Source organism: Cibotium barometz, chromosome 28 (assembly GCF_041138505.1).
Source record: "Cibotium barometz isolate CiBa-2024 chromosome 28, ASM4113850v1, whole genome shotgun sequence".
In the NCBI taxonomy this organism is placed as follows: domain Eukaryota; kingdom Viridiplantae; phylum Streptophyta; class Polypodiopsida; order Cyatheales; family Cibotiaceae; genus Cibotium; species Cibotium barometz.
Window position 1 is genome coordinate 25,965,585 of NC_141073.1, and position 21,280 is coordinate 25,986,864.

General features: G+C 40.9%; 1 protein-coding gene across 1 annotated transcript; it reads right to left on the bottom strand.

Moving 5' to 3' along the window:
- Positions 1-446: 446 nt before the first annotated feature.
- Positions 447-1,464, bottom strand: LOC147622686 (uncharacterized). Its single transcript, XM_086822602.1, has 3 exons — positions 1,333-1,464; positions 889-1,073; positions 447-500 (listed from the first exon to the last, which is right to left on the bottom strand). Exons 1-3 carry the CDS (start codon positions 1,430-1,432, stop codon positions 447-449), a joined length of 339 nt encoding a protein of 112 aa, XP_086678728.1. The 5' UTR covers positions 1,433-1,464.
- Between the last annotated feature and the right edge of the window lie 19,816 nt (positions 1,465-21,280).

Here is a 21,280-nt window from a genome sequence, read left to right on the forward strand (position 1 = left end):
ATTGTCCAACAATCAGCTACATGCTATTGTAAAAAACATTCAGAAGCATAACATCCATCAAAACATTACTTCCAATAGTCCCAAAAAAATGATTGTCTCAATTAAAAAAAGACTATCTCTAATGGCATTCTGATGTAGACTCGTGATCCTCATAACTGCAAGAGACACAAAGAAAAGAAAATAAGCTTTATCAATACAAAATTATTCTCTACTAACATATTTATCTTTTCAACATGCATACCTTTGCTGAGTATGGTTCTAACAGGTGATCATAGATCCGCTCATCCTTGTCTAACATTATGACATTGCGATCCATAAATGCTGCCACTAGCCCAAGAGTTCCAGTGCCAGCAAACAAATCCAAAATCGTGTCCCCAGGACGACTGAAGACGGAGACGATGTATTTGCTAAGCCGCTGACCTCTCTGACAACCGCCCCACCATGGTCTACCCATTCTCTTCACCAGATCCTCCGATGGCACTCTTGAAAATGCACACAAACTATTAACCATATGCCATAAAGATCACCGAAAATCATTTTAAATTCTATCTTGATTTGAATGCATACATACATGTCAAAGATAAGATCTTGCCCTACATCAAGATCATCACCTAGTGCCAAATCCCTTAGTTGATCCCCATGCATCACAAAGCTTGTAGCAGGAGATGTTGAGCGAATAGAAACAGCCAATATTAGAGAAGTGACCTACAAGCAAAGACACATTGGTTGTTCATGCATTTTCACCTTAAATGGGACAAAGAAGATTTGCACAAATGACAGCCCCAAAGAGAACAACACCAATACCTGGGTAGTAATCATTTGCCCCATCTTCTTCCCAATAGGTGGAGTACACCTCACAACTTGTCTATGATAAATTCCAAACCCAACGCTCTGTGCAACCTGCTCAATGGTCACTCCTTCTTCCATAGTGTAAAGGCATGTAAAGAAGCCTCGATCCGAGAGACAAGAATCAACAACTTTAAAAGTAGAGTCATACATGCCATCCCCAATCTTATTCCAATATGGAACCTTGTTTGCAACACAACCTCCAATGATGATATTTGAGGGGAAGTCTGCAAATATCAACTCCACACAGTAATCGGACCCTCTACTCTTGACATTCCCTACTGTGCAAATAATATTCATGGCATCAAGCACTTGCTTTCCCAATGAGGATGCATCCTCCATGTTCACAAAAGTAGCTGCAAGGTCCTCAATACTGACATTGAAGGCATAAATGGTTCCTATAGACAAGTTTTTGACATTTAACACACATAGTCTTAAGTAAAAACAATCGGATCACGATAGAGATGAGGTAGGAAGCTCACATACCTGGAGCTTGCAATGTCTTGGTTATGATGTCAGTTGGTTGTATCCCACCTGCACTACTATTGGATGTCTGTTGTTGACTCTGCTCCCTATTTGCTTCCATTGCTCGATTCACCTCCAATGCACGATTCACTATTTCCCTCCCTAAATTCACTGGCAATGACTTACGAAAAGAAGCCGATGCAATCGACGATGTTGCATGTGATGTGGATGTGGCCTCATTATGATCAATTTACTGGCTACGAAGCTCCAATATAGACTTATGTTGGCGATACAGATCAAGCTCCTCCTCAGGCACATGGTTTCTTTCAAGGTCCAACCACCACGGGCAGAAACGAGACTCTATGCTTGACATGGCTTGTTCAATGGCAAACATGGGTAAACACAACTCACCCTCAATATGAACATGTTTCTCAATTATGGATTCAAAATGACAAATTCAATCACTTACTCTTCCAAGCTTCAAATCGGCATACATATAAGATTGATTGTCAACACAAAGCCACACACTAGCGAGAGGGGGTAAAATATCCAATTGGTGCTCCTCAATTTCAGAAAGCAACCATCTGCAAGCCAAAGCCCAAATGATAAAACAACACACAGAAAGAAGCATGCATGTTTTTTAACAAGGAATATCTGGGTTATGTTGTAGGAAAACCTATAAACGACTCGTCGTGCAGCACTTTGTAGGCTTGGTTGATGGTCAATATCATGGCTAAATTTTATGCCTCCTTCGTGCACTTTGAAAGCCCTTTTGAAGTACTTTCTTCTGCATAGAACAACAAAAGAGGTTAATCGGCTCTCACCTGGCAACCTGACTCGATCGGCATTTTTATTATCATTTTGGATTCTCAAACCGAGCTCCGTGATCTGAAGCCACTAGGAGTACATGTGCAGCCATTCCCTAACCTTTGTCTTATCATTTGGCATACCCTCAAGTGATCGCACTACTGAAGCCTGAGAGTTGTCCAATAGCTTGACAATGTGAGCCTTATCTGTGTCTTTGATGCATGCAGAACCTATCATATTGAGCTTTTCCTCTGTGGCCACATGATTGGTTGACGCGTGCCATGGGAGGGAGAGCACCGCACACCAAAAGACCTCACCATTGGAGGGATCAGCAATCCATGCATATTTTGATGTTTTTCCTCTGTAGAGAACTTCTACCTTTCGAGTCACATTCTCCCTAGCAGACTCGGCAAGTGGTCCATTTGATGCCTCATCAATTTTTTGCTCCATCTCATCCTTGAACAAGAGCCAAGTCATAATCTGGATTGGCAAATGAAGCCAACTGGGGCTTCCTCTGGCAGATGCACTCTGCATCTCTCTCTCAACCCATAGCTTGTCCTCATTGTCCAAATGTGCCATGAGAGTTGTTAGGTCGGACTCTCCCAAACTTCTTAGTTGAAATAGACGATCACCAAATGTGGTTGGCACAAATGCATAATCATGGGTCCTACAAAACAAAGAAAAAATATGTTAATATTCTTGAGTACAAACAACTTACTTGACATAGAAGGAGACTCTGATAACAAATTAACTTACTTGTTCAACCTGGACAATGAAAACAAAAGCTCACCCACATCCCTCCACTCAAACACATAAAATTTACAGAGAACACAACAATGCATGGACAAATCCCCTTGAAACCCTGTAATAAAACACAAAATTAGGAAGGACAAAGAAGCATAAGAAACTATAACATCCCAATGAGAACTCACCTGTAGAAATGCAGTCCATCCAAGCATTGTGTCGATTATTACAATCAAGAATATGCACCATTTTTTGGCTCAAGTACGGACCCCAATCGGGGTCAAGTGCAAGAGTTTCCTCAAATTGTTGATTCACAGTCCTCCATTGCTCATCCCAAGATTCCTCCCTCTCTTGTGTCAATGGTGTCTCCTCCTCTTCCAAGTCCATAATTGATACTGTGAAAGCTCCCATGCTCTCAATGTACCCACCTAGTTTTTAGAAGCTTCGAGTAAGAGACTTATCTGTTGAGGGAGAAACCTTTCAGATTGCCTGCGTCTGGATCATCCTACAGAGAGGAACACGTGGAGGTGGAGACCTAAATTTGACTCCTATCCTATCTAAAAAGGCTTGTGGAGTAGATGTCTCAAGAATCTTCCCAAAAATATCAACCTTATTTTTTTTCTGCTTGCTTCCTTCAGTTTGGGTTGTGACAACTGTTTCTTCTTGATCCTCGTTTCTTCTTGATCCTCTAGTGGATGTGTGTTCTCTTCCCCCTCTATCTCTCTCCCAGTATCCTCAGTATTCTCACCTTCATCCTCATTATCACCACCTTGAGTATTCTCACCCTCATTTTGATCACCTTTATTTTCCTCAATTGCCCTCACTACATTTTGTCCATCCTCCTCATTTCTTTCATCACTATGGAGATGCTGCCTATCCATATCCACCTCCAGGTTAGTGTCATCTATGATATGTACCACATGCTCCGTAGTAGGGTTTGAGGAGGCGGCTTGCTCCAAAGTGCTGGAAAAATCAGCTTGCCTCCTTGTGTGTCTGGAATGAGCTCTCACTTGGGCCAACCTGCACACTCTTTTTCCGCTTAGCAAGAGGTAACTCATCCATTTTTGCACAACAAGAACCTTTCAAGCAAGATGCTCTAGTGAAATGACTCGAACTCATTTAAAAACTAGATAGCCATGCAAAAATACAATTACAAATCTTCAAATAGTATTCTACTCGTATTGTATAATTAATTGATTATTTTAACAGCAAATTCAATACTACGACACAAACTTTAAAAAAAAGGTGGCACATTCACTAAAGAGATTAAATTTAGTAGTGCAACACAATCATCAAACAAAGGTGGCAAATTCACTATCCAACAAAACGGCCAACTCATTAACGAACAGAATATCTTTGAGATTATCATATGGAGTGCTTTGGCCCAAATTCCAAGGCATTCAATGCCGTATTGAATATTTTAAAAAAATCTTCATTGGAAAATATTTACGGAGCCCTTTTTAGGTGTTCAATTCAAGGCATTCAAATTTATTGGAAAATATATAAAGATTCGGTAGGCCAAATCTGAAGGCATTCAATATTGAGTACTAATAAACTTTAGAAGTGATATTTCACAATCCAGCACTTTTTTAAGGACAAACTTCTTTCTTTTTGTGCTATTGTTCTGTAGATGCACACGTTTGCTGGTCTTCTCTCTCGACTGTGTGAGCCGTTTCTCAACCAAGAAGACATCAAATGTGAGTTTTTTGAGCTTCTTGTATACACAAAGTCTATGCATAATATAGACAGTAGTAAGAGAGACAGTCTATGCAATGTGTTTGAGACAGCACCATATAGATAGCATGTTCTTACACTACTCTCTCTAAATTTCTGCCGTCGGGGGGATCCAAGGGGAGCCGGCGGCAGCTTGAAACGAACTCAAAATTGTGATGATTTTTTCAATGCTCGGCAGCGAAACATCCTATTATTTTGTGCACTGAGTGCACAAATTAATTCAAGAAAAATAGCAAGAAGTAATGCCACACATCTCATACTGTGTCTGGAGTGTGGCGGCAGCAAAACATCCTATTATTTTGTGCGCTGAGCGCACAAATTCATTCAAGAAAAATAGCAAGAAGTAACACCGCCCATCTCATACTACTGTGTGTGGAGTGTGGCGGCAGCAAAACATCCTATTATTTTGTGTGCCGAGTGCACAAATTCATTCAGGCAAAATAGCACAAATTCATGGATGATGATACCTTTCTGTGTCTCTTTGTTGGGGAGAAAGATTGGAGTGGGGAGAGGGCCCTGCGCATGAGATCAGCGTTTCTTTGCTGGGGAGACGTATGATGCTTCATGATCGCTTCTCTGCGTGTGTGTTCGAGGGAAGATGCTTCTGTGCGGAGGACGACTAAAAGCCTTAAGTAATAGCTTCATAAGAAGTAGCCGACTACTAAAAACCTTAAGCTAGGCACTGGACAAATTTTTTTATCCTAACACTAATGAATTTCAACACTAAAATTTAAGGGTTTGGTCAATATTTTTCCTATTTTTTTAAATCTAGCTAGCACAGTTATGCTATGGCATCCAACTGGTAGAGTTCTTGAAATCTAACAGGAGATTATAAAAAAGCGTAAGAACTAACACAAAGCAAATATGTGTGTGTGTGTGTGCGTGTGTGTGTGTATACATACACACACACACACACAAACATATATACATATATACATGTACTCTTTTTGATACCCTTCATTATGATTGTTTTTGCAATAAATATTTTTATTTGCTTCTACCCATAGTCTTAAAATGAGCCTGGTAAAATTGTATTATGGCTAGTATATGCTATTGATTAGAGCAAGAACATCTAGTATTAAAATATTTTTGGCTAATATTCAATGTAAATTCCTAAATTGTTGTTGTGATTACATTATGCAGGGAGGCTCGTGTTTTCCTCCATTCTACAATGGGTGCATGCATCCAAGTCCCCTTTTGGAATGGCAAATGTCTTGTGTCAATCAACATGATCCGGGGGAAGCTTGGAACTATTGGTGGGATAAATGTGGCGGCCTTACTTGAAATTGGAGGAGAGTATGAGCCCATTTGTCCTTTACACTTGTATGCAGGGATTGGAGACGAGGCATATTTTATCCTAGAGCATTCATTGTCCTCTGTATATATTGCCAAATTAGAGAATTATTTTGAGACCCCAGAACAAGGCCCCTCAACTATATTTCCTCCCGGTTCTCGAAAGAGTACTCCAATGTAAGTGGCATTAACTTTGACTTTGACATTTTCTGTTTTGCATTGTGCATTGAATTAGAGAGCATTGTGCTTTGCAGTGACTTGGACACTGAAGAGATAGAAGAAATCAATGTCCAGGCACATGGGTCATTGCAAGAAGAGATAGAAGAAATCAATGTCCAGGCACATGGGTCATTGCAAGAGGAGGTAGAGGTCTCTCCTGTGGAAAAGTGCTTTCAACATTTGGAAGAGGAAGATGTTCAGTTTGATACTGCGGTCTCTTGCTTTCAAATAATCCGCATGTTACCTCCTACTGATGTCTTGCACACTTTAATCCATGATTGTGATTACAAAGGCAAGGTAAAAGAGCTTCCCGAGGTATACCCAGAGTTCAGTACATATGAGCTTGAAGGTGGGAAAGGTATGGAAGGGATGGAGCAAAAATACGAGGGCAACATTTGGACAAAGCCACAAACGCAAACTAGGGCAAATAAAACTTTTGTTCTTAGGAAGAGCTTCTGCGGGGGAACCTTCCAGTGCATGAATGAGCACTGCTCCTTTAGGACACGTATGAATCAACCAAACAAACTCCATTGGAATGGGCAGCTGATAAAATCTCCAAAATATGGGAATTTAGCAATTGGGAGCTTCGGGAACCTTCAGTGTTTTTTCTGCAAGCATGTGCCAATGTGTCTTAAAGAATGTCCTGCTTGTGTCTATTATTTTATGCCAAAAGAATCAATGCACAGCAGACTATTTATTCATTATGGCAAACATACACACATGGTTTCCAAGGGAATGTGCCGAGCATCGATACGAAATATCAAGGCCTTTGTAGCACGTGCAGTGGGCATCAACCACAACGCTGGGCCCAGAAAGGTACAAATGATTGTGGCAAGGGAGGTGGTTCTAAGAGCATTCACTGATGATGACAAGGCACAAGGAGAATTCATGACAGAGAGGGAGCTACAGGAGATGTCGCAAGAGTTGCAAAGTTTGATAAATGTCAAAAAGTACGTAGGAAGTGCAATTCAGCAAAGAATAGTATGCAATTATCATCTTTAATACACTAAGTATGCTTTATGAATGCACGGTGAAGCAGATGGTAATGCAAACACGAAAAACAACACGGCCTCTGGGTGAAGGATATGAAGCCATTCTTAATCTAAAAAAAACATGCCATTTTGAGTTCTTCCATGGTTCTCGATTTCCATTGCAAGCCACACTACTACTGAGCGTTGCTTTATCTTTAAGATGTCTACTACTGGACCTGGTTCTGGGATTGACATTGTTCGGTGAATGGACAAGGATGGTAATGGGGATCTTCATCAAGCATGGGTCTGCTTTGATCATGTGCATCGAGTGGATGGCATACAATGGGAGCATATGTTTATGACCACATGTAAGTTACAAGCGGTAGAGAGCATTGCTTAATTTGTGTCTTTAATATAACTCTGTTTCCATTTGTGGCATGCAGGATTGGTGAGCTATTGACAATAGCAACTTGTGAATTTAGAGAAGAGGATGAGGATGCTCAAGTCATGTTTTGGGAAAACATGAATTTGGTAATGGTGGAGCACACAGGGAAGGTAGCAAATTTTTTTGGATTTATGGCGGATGAGGCTGGCGCTAACTGGAATGCAGTGAGATGTGTCTTCAATGACGCAAAGGAGATGATTGAAAGGGAAAGGTCATGTTTATGGCATTGGGAAGACAACCTTTGTGTCCACACGCAGAGGTACATCTATAGCCCACATCAAGAAAAGCACAGGGAGATGTGTGAGAAGTGGAGGACTGCCCCAAACAAAGAAAGTGCCCTTCAGCAATTTCGCAAGATACGAGCATGGTGGGCAGCTGGCAAGGTAGTTGATAGAAACATCCCTAAGCTTCTTAGCCGGTTGAGTTGGTGGCACTATAGGGTTAGTCGATGGGGTCATTTCATTTTAAAGGTAATGTTTGTAAGAGATTATTCATTGTATTATTGTGTGCCTCCTACTTATGTGCCTCCTACTTATGTGCACTGCATTGTATTATTGTGTGCCTCCTACTTATGTGCACTGCATTGTTTTTAATCAATTTCTACCACTCTCTTGTAGGATGGAGAGCCTATTGTCAATGCTCTTGTCCCAAGGACAAATATGTCGGAGACCAAGCATGCAAGCTGGTTGGCAGGGGAGGGGTATAGGTAAAAGATTAGTCTTTATGATGCTTGTGTGACAGATCTAATCTATGCTTACTTCCAATGTGCCAGACAACTGGCTTTCTTGGAAGGAAAATACACAGGTTGTGGGCTTACATTGGAGCTTTTGGTTGAGAGAGCTCTTTCTCGACAGAAAGCAAGTCCATCCCCAATAGCTACCTCATGACGAGCAGTGGATGATGCAGTGGCGGGGACCCCTATGTTTTCAAATAGGGTAAAATTCAAGGGTGAGAATAAAACTATTCGAGCCAAAAGGCCACTACACGACTCGACAGAAGAAAACTTTGGCAACTCTAGCCATAGGCCTGAGTTTAACTATGTGACAAGAGAGAGGTTAGAGCCTGCAATAGAGGTTGATGAGCAATGCAAAGTTTTAGAGAGCCTTGAAAGTGATGTGCATGATACAAAGTGGGCCTTGCGGAGGATACCAACAGTGAATCGAGTTGAGTGCAACCACTGGGCATCGGGAAAAAAGTGTAGCCCAAGGTTGCGAGGGGGTGATGTCAGTCCTTGTTTTTGGAGTGATTGTCAACTATCCTCATGGAAAAAAGAGAAGTATTGCTATTTTTGTAATACAGATGTTAGGCACACTTGGAAAATTACAAAGACAATATTACATCCACCAGAGGATGTCCCTTGTGTTTGGCCCATTGCTAAAGGTACCAAGTTACAAGTGAAAGAAGCTTGCAAGCTTATTAGAGCAGGATATGACATTGGTATTCCTCTTGAGTTTTTTCTAGAAAAGGAGCTTGCAAAAGGCACCAGCGAGACAAACAAGGAGGTGAAACAATTTCCATATCGACGAGGAATTTCAAAGGCTGCATTTGGTCAAATCACTGCGGCCTTAGATATGCATGCAGAAGTTGTAGGCATCCATATACATATAGAAGGGGTAAAGGAAACATTTAGTATTAATCCATTGACCAATGGGAGCCAAGACACATCTCTGATAGAGGTCACTATTCAGAAGAATCCAATGTGTTCATGTGTGGAGTTCAGAGATAGAGTGGCCAAGAAAAGACCATATCTTGCATGCAAGCACATATACTTTGTGTTCTTAATGATTCTTGGACAGGATGTGAACAACAATATGCATATTCATCAAGTTTGTATTTCAGAGAGAATTGTAAAAGACATGCTAACTAAGTCTATTAGAAGTCATCCTCAACAGCTTTAGGAACCTGCAACCCACTTTAGTTGAAATATGTATGGGGGTCATGTCATACCAGCTGAACCGTAGTACGAGTTTATTAGTTATTGTTTTGGAAATGTTTTGGTTATTTTATAAATTTTCTTGTCTATTGTCTTTTGTTTGCTAATGGCTGTCCAACATTGTGAATACTATAGATTCAACATCTTTTTAGCGAGCCAAGCAATATGGGTTTAATAGTGATTTTTTGTATCTGCACCATTGGTTTGAAAAAAAATTTATTGCAATGGTCATTTTAGAACATTTCATGTCTTCTTTGTTTGATTGCTATAGAATTGCACTGTGGTTCCACTCTTCTCTTTAACATTTCATGGTCATTTTAGAACATTTCATGTCTTCTTTGTTTGATTGCTATAGAATTGCACTGTGGTTCCACTCTTCTCTTTAACATTTCATGCTCGCTTAACATCATACCATGCCCCTACCTGCTCACTTTCACAAGAACATGAGCTCTACTCATTGCTTTGTGCTCGCTGCTCTTGGCTCGCTTTTTGAGCATCCCCAGTTAAAGGTATTTTTTCTCGATCCCATTAAATCTAAGTATCAGAGTGCTGTTAAAGGTTTAGAAAGGAAAAAAAAACCTTATCAAAATTATAAATCTGAAACTGTGACTATTGTAATTTAAAAAAAAAAGAGCCAAAGTAGACAGGGAAGTCCTGTGTACACTCCCCAATCTACCCCAGCTCTTTTTTTGTTATGCGGAGCGTTCACTGCTTAGCAACAAAAATATAAGTCGCTGCTTATAGCAACGAAAATAGTAGCAGAATATCGTTGGCTGAGCAGTGATCTCAGTAGCGATATTTCATTGTTCTGCAACAAAATGTCATTGTTGAGCATCGATATGTTGTTGTTGAGCAGTGAACCCGTTATAACGGAAATAGCAATGTTTCGAGCAACGAAAATGGCCCGACACCTAGCTACCCTTCTAGTTATAAAAACGATGCTATTTTCGATCTTAGACCATCATTCTGTTGTAGTGAATGCATAGACATAGATGAAATTTTCTTCATGGATACTCCTATTGCAAGATACTTCAATCTGTTGTATGGGCACTCCAGGGTCGATGAAGATGAGAATGACAGAAATAAAGATGAGAATGAAAAAAGTGAAGATGCATGTTGTGATGCAGAGTCGAGCAGTCATAGCAATCCTATCATCATTGATGATGATTATGAGAACGATCATGCCTAACAAGCATCATATTTTTCCATATGGGAGAAAACTGAGAACTTCAAAAAAGCCATCGTCAATGGCGATGACTTTGTGCCGCTATCACCCAATGTGTCTGTAAATTTGTTGGGCTTAGGACGCGTGCTTCCTGTAGGGTGGTTATAGTTCTCTGTTTAGAAGAACTGTGTGTTTTTACTTTGATCTTGTTGCTTTTTTCTCTCTACGACACTTGTTTGTCGTTCACCACGTTACCTTTTCGTTTCTAAAAATCCGTTATGATAAACTGCTTCTTGTCTCGTTTATTTTCACGTCACGAATTTCGTGTAACCTCACCCCTTCTGAAATTCCGTCACGAATTCGGTGCCCACTGAAGCACGCAACAAATTAATGCACACAGACAAAAAGGTAAATATATAGACAAAAAGGTTTTACAGTAATTTGAAGAGGCCGGATCATAAAGTAATCGCGTCCGTTCATGTGCTAAAGCCTCCGTAGATCCAGGGCGCGTCGCAGCTCCGCCATGGAGCGGAGGAAGTCCTGCATCTCAGCTGAGATCCTCAGAAGTGACTGGTTGTTCTGGCTTGATCCGGTTATGAGCTCGGCACGTTCTACGTCGGCCGAGACGCAGTTTCCTGTGCTAACCTTGCAGTTCAGTACAGAACGCGGTGGTATCATTTCTGCAACTGCCATGCATGTCTCCTCCTCGATGAAAACCGGAGTAACGTCTTCGAGCGTGAAAGCGCAGAAGCACACTAAGCATGCGCATGCACATCTTTTTCTATCGTCTGTTTCTTTGTCGTCGCTGGGCTGCTCGTGCTCATAATGGAGTGCGTACAGGCACGGCCAGCAATAGAGGTGGCCGCAGCCCGACAGTACGACGGGCTGAGAAGCGTGAAGCCTGAGGCAGCGGCGGCAAGAGAAGGCTATATTGTGGGCGTCCGGCGGGGACGAGCAGGACCCGTTGAGTGAGACGGATATGAAAGGTCGGCTCCTGGGCAGTCTCGCTCGGCAGAACGGACACGAGCTTGTCTTGTGTAGCCACGTCTGAACGCAAGGCTCGCAGAAGAGGTGGCCACATCTAGTGACAGCAGGCGTGAAGGCGCGCTCCATGCAGATGGGACACGTTAAGGCACTAGAAGTAGTGCTGCCGGCGCAACAATCCGTGCCGTCTGCCATTTTATTATTAAGAGAGAGCGAAGATCCCAAGCTATGTTATGCGAATTGCGCATGCACATGACCCATCTATATATATCACTAGCAAGTATCTCCGACAACACGCGACACTTCCTTCTTGCACAAATAAGTTATACGGGTCGCCATATGCAATCACAGTTAATTAAAATCAATAAGATCTCCATGTTGATGAGGCTCAGAATGGAATTACCTTGACACCCATAATTATGCATGAGCATCTCCCCACCATAATCCAACTAAGAACTAAAGAAGCCTTGCCTCTATACACACATCACACCCACCCACATGTTATAAGTAATTATATTTTCATCACAAACATCCATGAGAGGTTTGTAAGGCAAATAAGAGCTCATGCTTAAGGTCATTTGTATATCATGGACCACATATTTCCTACTTATATTGCTTAGAATAGTCAAGACACAAGTAAAATGATCATAAACAAAGGTGGAATGATAATAAATATTAGATCTACTTATAGAAATGTGATAAGTTAATCGCACTACTTTAAATACATGAGAAGATTTATAATTAGAATCGATAATACATAATCAACTTTTAGAAGGATTTGTTTTAGGGTATGGTTAAATTTTCTGTGAATGAAAAATTTAAAATGCAGCATCTTGATGCTCTTGAGTGTTGAATAATGCGACTGTTGTTTGGCTTAAGATTGTGGAGAGACACTAGTCCCACATGCAAGCTTTGCTCTATGGTCTATGCAATAAAAGTTCCTTTTTTTACATCTAAAGGTAGAAAATTAAGAAATTCTTCTTCTTCTTCTTCATAGTTTTAATCCTATTTGTCTCTCCCTAAAGTTAGGTGAAGAAGAATGATAATAAATCCCATCTAAACTCTCTGACCTCTAAGTGGCATCCAATAATATATAATAAACTTAGAATGCATGGATATAAAGAAAAGATTATTGATATTCTACTAAAGTATGAGTGCAGAGGAGAGAACTTGATCATTTGGTTTCTTGCTTTGGCTTAAACTTAGATTTGAAAAGGCCTACAATAATGAATAAAGGAGTATAACCACTTGGGGGGTACACTTCTAAAAAATCATTGTATCACGTGCGTTCAAGGGGCCTTTAAAAAATCCCTTAGCTAAACCACCCCTCTTTACTTATGAACTAACGGATTTTTTTTTGAAATTGAATTAAAATACCCCTCCTGTTATTGTAATCCTGTTAAAATTTTTCTAAATTTTGAATCAAAATACCCTTCTTTTGATTACACGTGGACCTGAGCATAACCACCACTAATATGACGTCGATACACAAAAATACCCCCCAAAAAAAAGAGCACAAGCATAAAAGGCTACCTAGTCTTCTCTTGATTAAATCCACTACAAAAGATAGACATGTTCCTAACATTTAAATTGACATTCTAATGAACAGTGAGAAAACAAAAAGGGTAGCACCTTAAGCATGTATATAAACATCACTATTTTTGCATCCGTGTAGGTGTCGTTGTGGAGTGTTTTGCTGGCATTTGTACCGGTGTATTATATGAGCATTAATATTGATGCATTATTATAGGCACTTATATATGTGAGAATATAGCATAGGAGTTAGCTATGGATTGTAGAAATGGATTAAAGCCATGGTTTTAGAAGTAACTAGATTAGTAGAATACCAAGGCAATTATATGAGATGAACACACAACATCTGAAACTCGGGGGGTTCACTTAAAAATATTTAAGTATACCACGTGAGTTAAAATGAAGGGGTTTTTTAATTCATTTTTAAAAAAGAAAATTTACAGAGATACATTTATAGAAGGGTTTGTTTAAATACACCTTGAGAGTAAGCTATGGATTGTAGAAATGGATTAAAGACACGGTTTTAGAAGTAACTAGATTAGTAGAATATCTAGGCAATGACATGAGATGAACACACAATGTCTGAAACTCAGGGGGTTCACCTAAAAATATGTAAGTATACCACGTGAGTTCAAATGAAGGGATTTTTTAATTTATTATTGTTATTATTTTTACAAAGATACATTTACAGAAGGGTTTTTTAAAATATCCCTTGAACGCACGTGATACATAGGGTTTCTTTAGTAGTGCACTCTCCAAGCTCTTAATTAGGCTGAGAATACATCAGCACTTGCAACCAACATGGCTCCATAATTATCCATATTCAACTAACTAAGAGTCACCTCCCCCCACTTTAAGGTGTACAAAATGTTGATTGTTGAGTATAACTCATCCAGTGGCCCACTTGAAGGAGGCTTTTGAACTAGGTTGGGGTTGATTCTTGTTCACATTGCACTCTTTTTTGTGCTACAAGTTGCTACATCAAATCCATCTCCATTTTGTCCTAAGGTTGCATATCCCCCCTTAATGCAATTCTTTTCCACCCTTCATCACCAATATTTCCAACACACCCCCTCGAGTGGTAAATTCATATCTCATCTCTGTTATGTGCTAGAGTCTACACCCCAAGGTACATGCCATGAACCACTTTGTTTTTTTATAAAATAGGCATAAATGGACCTAAGGTACATGCCATGAATGGCCACAAGGTATCAGATGACGGCATTGGACCCCAAGGTACATGAATGGGTTAATCTAGTTGCCTTTATAAAATAGGCATACCATGTAGCTATGATATGGGATTTTTACATAAGGACCTAGGGATTAGCATTATAATTAACAAGGTGATGGTCATGGACTTTTTTTACATGTAGAAGAGTTGATTGGGATTTCTTCTTTCCTGAGAAGCCTCATTGATGTCTCCTTGTTTGATAGCCATAATGGTAGCCTCCTCAACCTACTTCCTATGCCAACAATCCTTAAGCACATGGCCTATCTTCTTGCAGTAGTGGCAAATGAATTTGCTCCTTGATCCTTTGTACTTTGGTCCTGTGTTCTTGATGTATCCTTGCTTTTGTGACTTCTCTTCCTCCATGAGATCTACTTCTATTCCTCTAAATGTTAGGTCCCCTGAAGGTTCTTGACAGTAGCCACAAATGGCCCATACTCTTCCAAAGTCGTGATTTTTAGAAGGATTAGTTTTGCATCCTCCTCTTCCACCAGTGCACCAATGCTTGTAAGTTAATTAATTATGCCTTTTATCTTGTGAACATGTATGGGAATGAATCCTCGTCTTTCTTGTCAAGGCCAAAGTTCTCAATATGTAATCGTTTATTAGATTTTTTTCCTTTTTTCCAAAAAAACCTTTTCCAATTCATCCTAACATTATTTTGATGTTTTCAAGTCAAAAATGTGATTGCGCCCAATTTAACCCAAGGTAAACCATAGGTCGACTTCCACACTCATGGGCCACATCAACACGAAGTGAAGGGAGAAGAAGAAGCCACCATCATAAAGAGTGAACAAAGCCAAATATACCCAAGTAATCAAGCCCATTTAGGCTATGAAGTAGCTATGGACTCAAGGTGGCATACCCCATGTGTTTATGCTTGCCTAAGCAAGGTATGAGGATTAACTGTATTCTGTTGTAGTTATGGACTCAAGGTAGCATGCCCCATGTACACATGCTTGCCTAGGCACGATATGATTAATTGTATTTGTGTTATAATACTGCATAAATTGCACTTTAAGTTGTAACTTGATGGATGGCCCCCAGGCCTTATGTGAAGCCAACATCCCATACACTTGCGCTCTTCTATCTAAAATAGACTAAGGTCTACTTGGGAACCTAACAATCATTGAAGTATGTGTATGCCTGTGCGCTTTTGCCGCACAGGTTGTAGCTGGGGACTTGCCGGACACCGTATGCGAGCCACGAATGGCTGCAAGCATACAACCAGGAAGGCAAGCTCAAAACAGAATGCAAAAGGTGTGTCACTCACCGCTCAACCGCCGCCTTGAAGGATTCCCGCGTCGCAGCCGTGAAGAAGGAGTCGCCGCCGTCGCCGCTCTACTGCCTCTCTGCCGCCGTGCTGCTACACAGTGCTCGATCGCTCTCTCACTCTCTCACTCTCTCTCTCACACACGCAGGAGAAGGAAACCAAAGAGATAAGGCAAGAGCACTCTTGTATTCACAACACATGAGAATGAGGATTTTAGGGTTACATTTGGCTCTTATAGGTGACTTGGCCGTTCACACTTGGGTGTCCATACATGGCCGGCCGATCCTAACCCTTATCCTACTGATATTCAAGGTGCGCCTCTCATCGGCGATCACCCAATCCCTTCATCCTTAACATATGGTGCCGACAAGCCCGGCCCATGACTCAGAATATTTAAATTAATGACGTAAAACATAGTACATCTGAATGTCCGTCATAGGTTAACATGCCTCCCTTTCTGATGTAGATTCCGTCCTCGGAAGCTATGGTATGGTAAGCTCGAGAGGGTTGTTGTGGTAGACCATCTGCAAAACAGGGAAGTAGAGTGAAGGTATGCTGGAATTCAAAAGATATAAAGTGTATAAATTCAAGCATGTTAGACCACAATGGATGTTGCTGTTTAAGGGTCACATGAATGAGCTAGTGTAGCAAATTAACAGGAGTTTAAACTTATTGAAAATAAATCAAGAGTAAGCAAGGTGTCAAAGGTTAATCAAGGTTTATAACTAGCCTAAGTCAAGGAAAATAACCAAGCTTAATAAATAAACACATGACCACACTGTGTCTACTCTAAGAACAAGTTAATACCACAAGCTTAGGGAAACAAGAAACATCAGAGTTACAGGAGCTTTTTGCCTCTTTTTTTTCTTTTTCTTTTTTTTTTGCACGTGACAATTTTTACACACAATGGCGACCTTCCTAAGGCAAAACTAACATCGATTCTGGTACCATGTTTAACACAAGACATTATCCAGGAATCTATTAGCTCACTTTAGGAAAGGCTACCCCCTACCAACCAAGGCATCGGTCTGGAGTAGAATACTCCTCGCCTACCAAGTATCAATAAGGCGATAGGCCAACATTAAAGCACATCATAGACTTGTATTGCCATTTATTGTAGGCTTTTTTTTTTAAATCTATTTCTTTTGATCTTCGCTCCTGAACTATAATTTGTCTTGCATCCTTTCGACAAAGGGATAATAGCTATGTCCTAGAGGTCAACACACACATGGCCAGGTGTCAAACATTAAGATGGTTTGATCCTAGACCTAAGACAATCGTATTCCAAGGTTAACTAAAGACGTCATGCTGCCTAGGAATATTTCCAACAAAGTTAAGCTCATTAATGATTTACACTAGCATGCAAGCAACTTCAAAAACTAAGTAATACATTGATAATTTCCATGTGGTCATGCATTATAGTTTATGCAATTGATTGAACAGTAAAAACGAAAGAGAGTGGGTATGGAAGAATTACACCTGTATTTTGGAGATCTCCTTGATTTGACGAGACAGCTTGCAATTTGATGTAGATATATTTTGATGAACGTTGCGGCAGTCTCAAGACTTGAAAGCGAACCCACCTCAAACTTTTTAACCTGTACAATCAACGAACAAGCACTATACCTCGAGAGGCACATCAGTGTGAAAATTTCAAGACTTGTTTAAGGAATCTAAACTAGAAAAAACTTGAAAACGCTAACCTACCTACCAGTCACCACACTACTAGTGAGGATACGGTAAGAGGATGTTGTAGAGTCCTGGCTCTAGCCCTAAGGCTAAGCCTCTATCCGCATCATCCAAATAAATAAAGTCAATCTCAGTAGTGCCATGAGTTTCATCCGTCCATTCATCATTGTCGGATATTTCATTTTCATTTTCCCATCCACATAAACTCATCAAGAATGTAACCATGCGAGGATAGTCATCTTGTGGAAAAGGACAGCATTGGGCTATCGGGGATATTTCCTCTACGGCGTAGGGGTCAGTCATGGTCAATAGGCGAATTAGCCATTCTAATTCCTCAACATTTTCCTCTCTGGCTAGTACATCTATATGATCCCATTCAGTTTCAATTACAGGATAGCACATGTGAAATATCTGAGAAAGGTACAGATGATACCTCTCACCAAAGGTAGGACTGGATGAAGTGTATGATGATCGGGCATCTGCCATATGTGCAAACACAGATATAGCATCAGTAGGTTTATGACAGGTCAATCTAGTTCTTGATTGTATACGGATATTTCTCTTGTTTTTGTGCTCTTGCTCTTTTTACTATTTTTTGTTTTTCTTTTCTTTGTTTTTTTTTATAAAAAAAATGTATGAAGCTATATATATACATCCCCTTGAATTTGGCAATTACATGGTCAGGGGAGAAGGTTAAGGAGGAAGCATTAGAATGTCGAGCGTGAGTACATGCTTCCCCTTTCCTTGGGTAGATCATATTATTTGCAATGATGTTGCAGCCTCTTGGAACCAATTTGTCCAGCGGGTCATAGGTTGTGATGTGGGCAGATAGTTTTTTATGACCCTTGTGGCCACATCCAATTGTAGAGATGGTAGTGTACGCTCCCATTGACGAATGGAGGAAATGGTTTTCGACGATACTATTACAAGGGGAGACGTAGACTCATCGGTTTTTTGTTGGGTGTTGACAAGAGTAGGTGTAGAGCATGTAGAAACTTCTATATGGCATGAGGAGCTAGAAGCTTCATGTGGCTCCCCCCTTCCTGAGCTAGGTGGTAATGATCGATATCGTTTGGGAATCCAAACTAACTCTGGAAGAAGTGGTGCGGAGCACTCTATTACCTTTCCCTTACCACGGTCTTGAATTGTCATTCGGGTGGCAACAATTGGTTTGCAAGGTTTTACAGGTGATGTAGAGGGATTCAACTTATGTTTAGGGACCCAAATCTGGTCATTCCCCTCGTAGTACCCTTGGGCTACTAATAATTTTTTAGGGATCCATCGAGATGTTACATTGCCCTTTCTCGGGTGGGTAGCTGCTTTCCTTTTACGAGACTTCTTGGTGGCTGAACGAGATTGAGCAGGGGAAGTAGCTGTTAGCGAAGCTTTGGGGACCCATTTGTATGTACTCTTTGGAATAGTAAGCAAAGCTTTAGGGACCACCTTGCCTGTTTCTATTCTTGGCGTTGAAGCGTTAGAGGGGTGGCCAACAATCAAAGATGGTTTTGCCACTGGACTTTGTGATTTTTCATTATCTAATATTTGAGTGGATGACTTAGGTGCGGGATTTTGAGCGGTCAGACCTAGTGTTGGTTCTTGCGTTGTGACTTGTCTGGTTGCCCAATCGATATTGCACTTGGTGGGCATCATCCATTTGTGCCCTAAGATTACAGTCCCTTCCATGGTACCAGCAGGCATAACCAAAAAGCTTTGAATCATGGTTCCCTTGTCATAGGCAACCGGAGTGTGCAGAATTCCTGAGACAGGGGTTTTCTTCTTGTTGATTCCTTGAACTTGGATAGAACTCTTGGTTAAAGGTGGTTTTCCCAGCTGACACCACACGCCATATGATAGCAAATTATGTTGAGCTCCTGTATCCAATAATGCATTATACAGCACCTCCCCGTAAGGACTCTGTAACTCAATTGGGTATCTTAGAGGTGGGTCAAATTCCAGTGCATCCTCCTCTGCTTCCTCAAAAAATACTTGTGTAATTCCCAAGTTGGCTTCTCGTTGTCGCCTAGCACGCTGTTGACGTTCTTTGGCTTCGACTCTCGCTTGTATCTTTTTAAGCTCAGCTTGTTCTTTAGCTGCCTTCTTTTGATGGATTGCATGTAACTCCTCCTGGCTCAGAGGGTCATAGTATCTTTTGAATTTACTCCCATTAAGGAATCCAATGGTTTCAACTCCGTCGAGAGTCTCCACTCTGATGGTACCTTGCGGGGTAATTTCACATACTCTATACGGTTCCTTACCAGCATATTTGAGCTTCTTCTTTTCGTTTCGCACTCCATACATCAGGACTTTATCCCCAACCTTGATGTCCTTGTCCTTTAGATGGCGATCAAACCATTTTTTTCTTCTATCCTTCTCCACAAGGGCATTGTATACAGCCAATTGTCTTTCTTCGTTTAGCCGCTCAAGGATATATAGACGCTCTACTAAGGGATTACCATCCCAACCCTCTTGAGTAGCAACACGAAGACTAGGAATGACAAATTCCCACGGCATGACTGCTTCTTGGCCATATACCATTTTGAATGGTGTGCAATTAATAGCCACTTTGTACGCAGTACGATAGGCCCATAAAGCTGTCGTAAGCTTTAGATCCCAATCCGTGCGATGAGCTTCCACTGTCTTTGTCAAAATAGAGATTAAAGTCTTGTTGGTACTCGCGGCTTGGCCATTTGCTTGCGGATAGTAAGGAGTAGATTTATGATGGGATATCATGAAATTTGTTGTGAGCTCCTTAATCACTTCATTTATAAAATGCGTACCATTGTCGCTCACAAGTTCAAAAGGACAACCGAATCGTGTGATTATATTTTCGAAGAGGAACTTGGCTGTTGTCCTCGCATCTGTCTTACGTGTCGCTTTCGCTTCAGCCCATTTGGTCATATAGTCAGTGGCCACAATAATATAGCGAGATTGTGTGTTTCGGGCCGCTGGACTAATTGGACCTACAAAGTCTAAACCCCATTTTTCAAATGGTTGGTTTACTTTGATCGGATATAGGGGCATCTGATCTTTCCTCTGGGGTTTCTTATATCGTTGGCATTCATCGCAACCCTTCACAAAGAGTGATGCGTGTTGGAACATAGTGGGCCACCAATACCCTGATTGTAAGATCTTTCGCGCAGTTAAGTCCCCTGAGAAGTGACCACCGGCTACGCCTATATGTGCCTCTTGTAAAATGTATAGATACTCATCCTCTCGGGCACAACGCCTAAGAACATCATCCTTTCCTCTTTTATAAAGAGTCCCGGCTATCAGGCAATAGGGTTCGCATTCTTTGATTAGCTTTCGAGCTAGATCTTTACGGAGCTCCTTGGGTGGAAAGCCATTAACCAAAAAGTTAACAATCTTCTCACTCCATTCAGGCATTGTCTCCACCATGAACAGGGAAGTGTCCGGTAAGTCATCATCAACCCCCGTAGGAGCCTCACCATTAGGTATGGGAGACAAATGATCAGCCATAACATGTTTTTTGCCAGGTCTCACAACAACAGTGAAATCAGACTCAAGAAGAATCAATAGCCATCGTGTGATTCTTCCTGTGGAGCATGGTTTGTTTACCAGATACAACAATGCTTGATGATCTACATAGAAAACAAACGTGGTGGCAAGGAGGTAATAACGAAATTTCCTTACTGCATATATCATTGCCAACCCTTCTCGCTCCGTAGTGGTGTAGTTCATCTCAGCATCGTTCAACTGGCGACTGGCAAAGCTAATGGGGTAGTCTAGCTTATGTTCTCCAGGTTGAGTTGAAACACACCCAATAGCAAAGTTTGATACATCAATATACACATGGAAGAGTAAATCCCAGTTAGGTATTCTCAAGATTGGAGCACTCTCGCCAAGGCCTTCTTTAATAGCTCATAGGCACGGTCACATTCTTCGGTCCAAATAAACTCGATGAGAAGCTTATACAATGGTCGAGCTATCTCG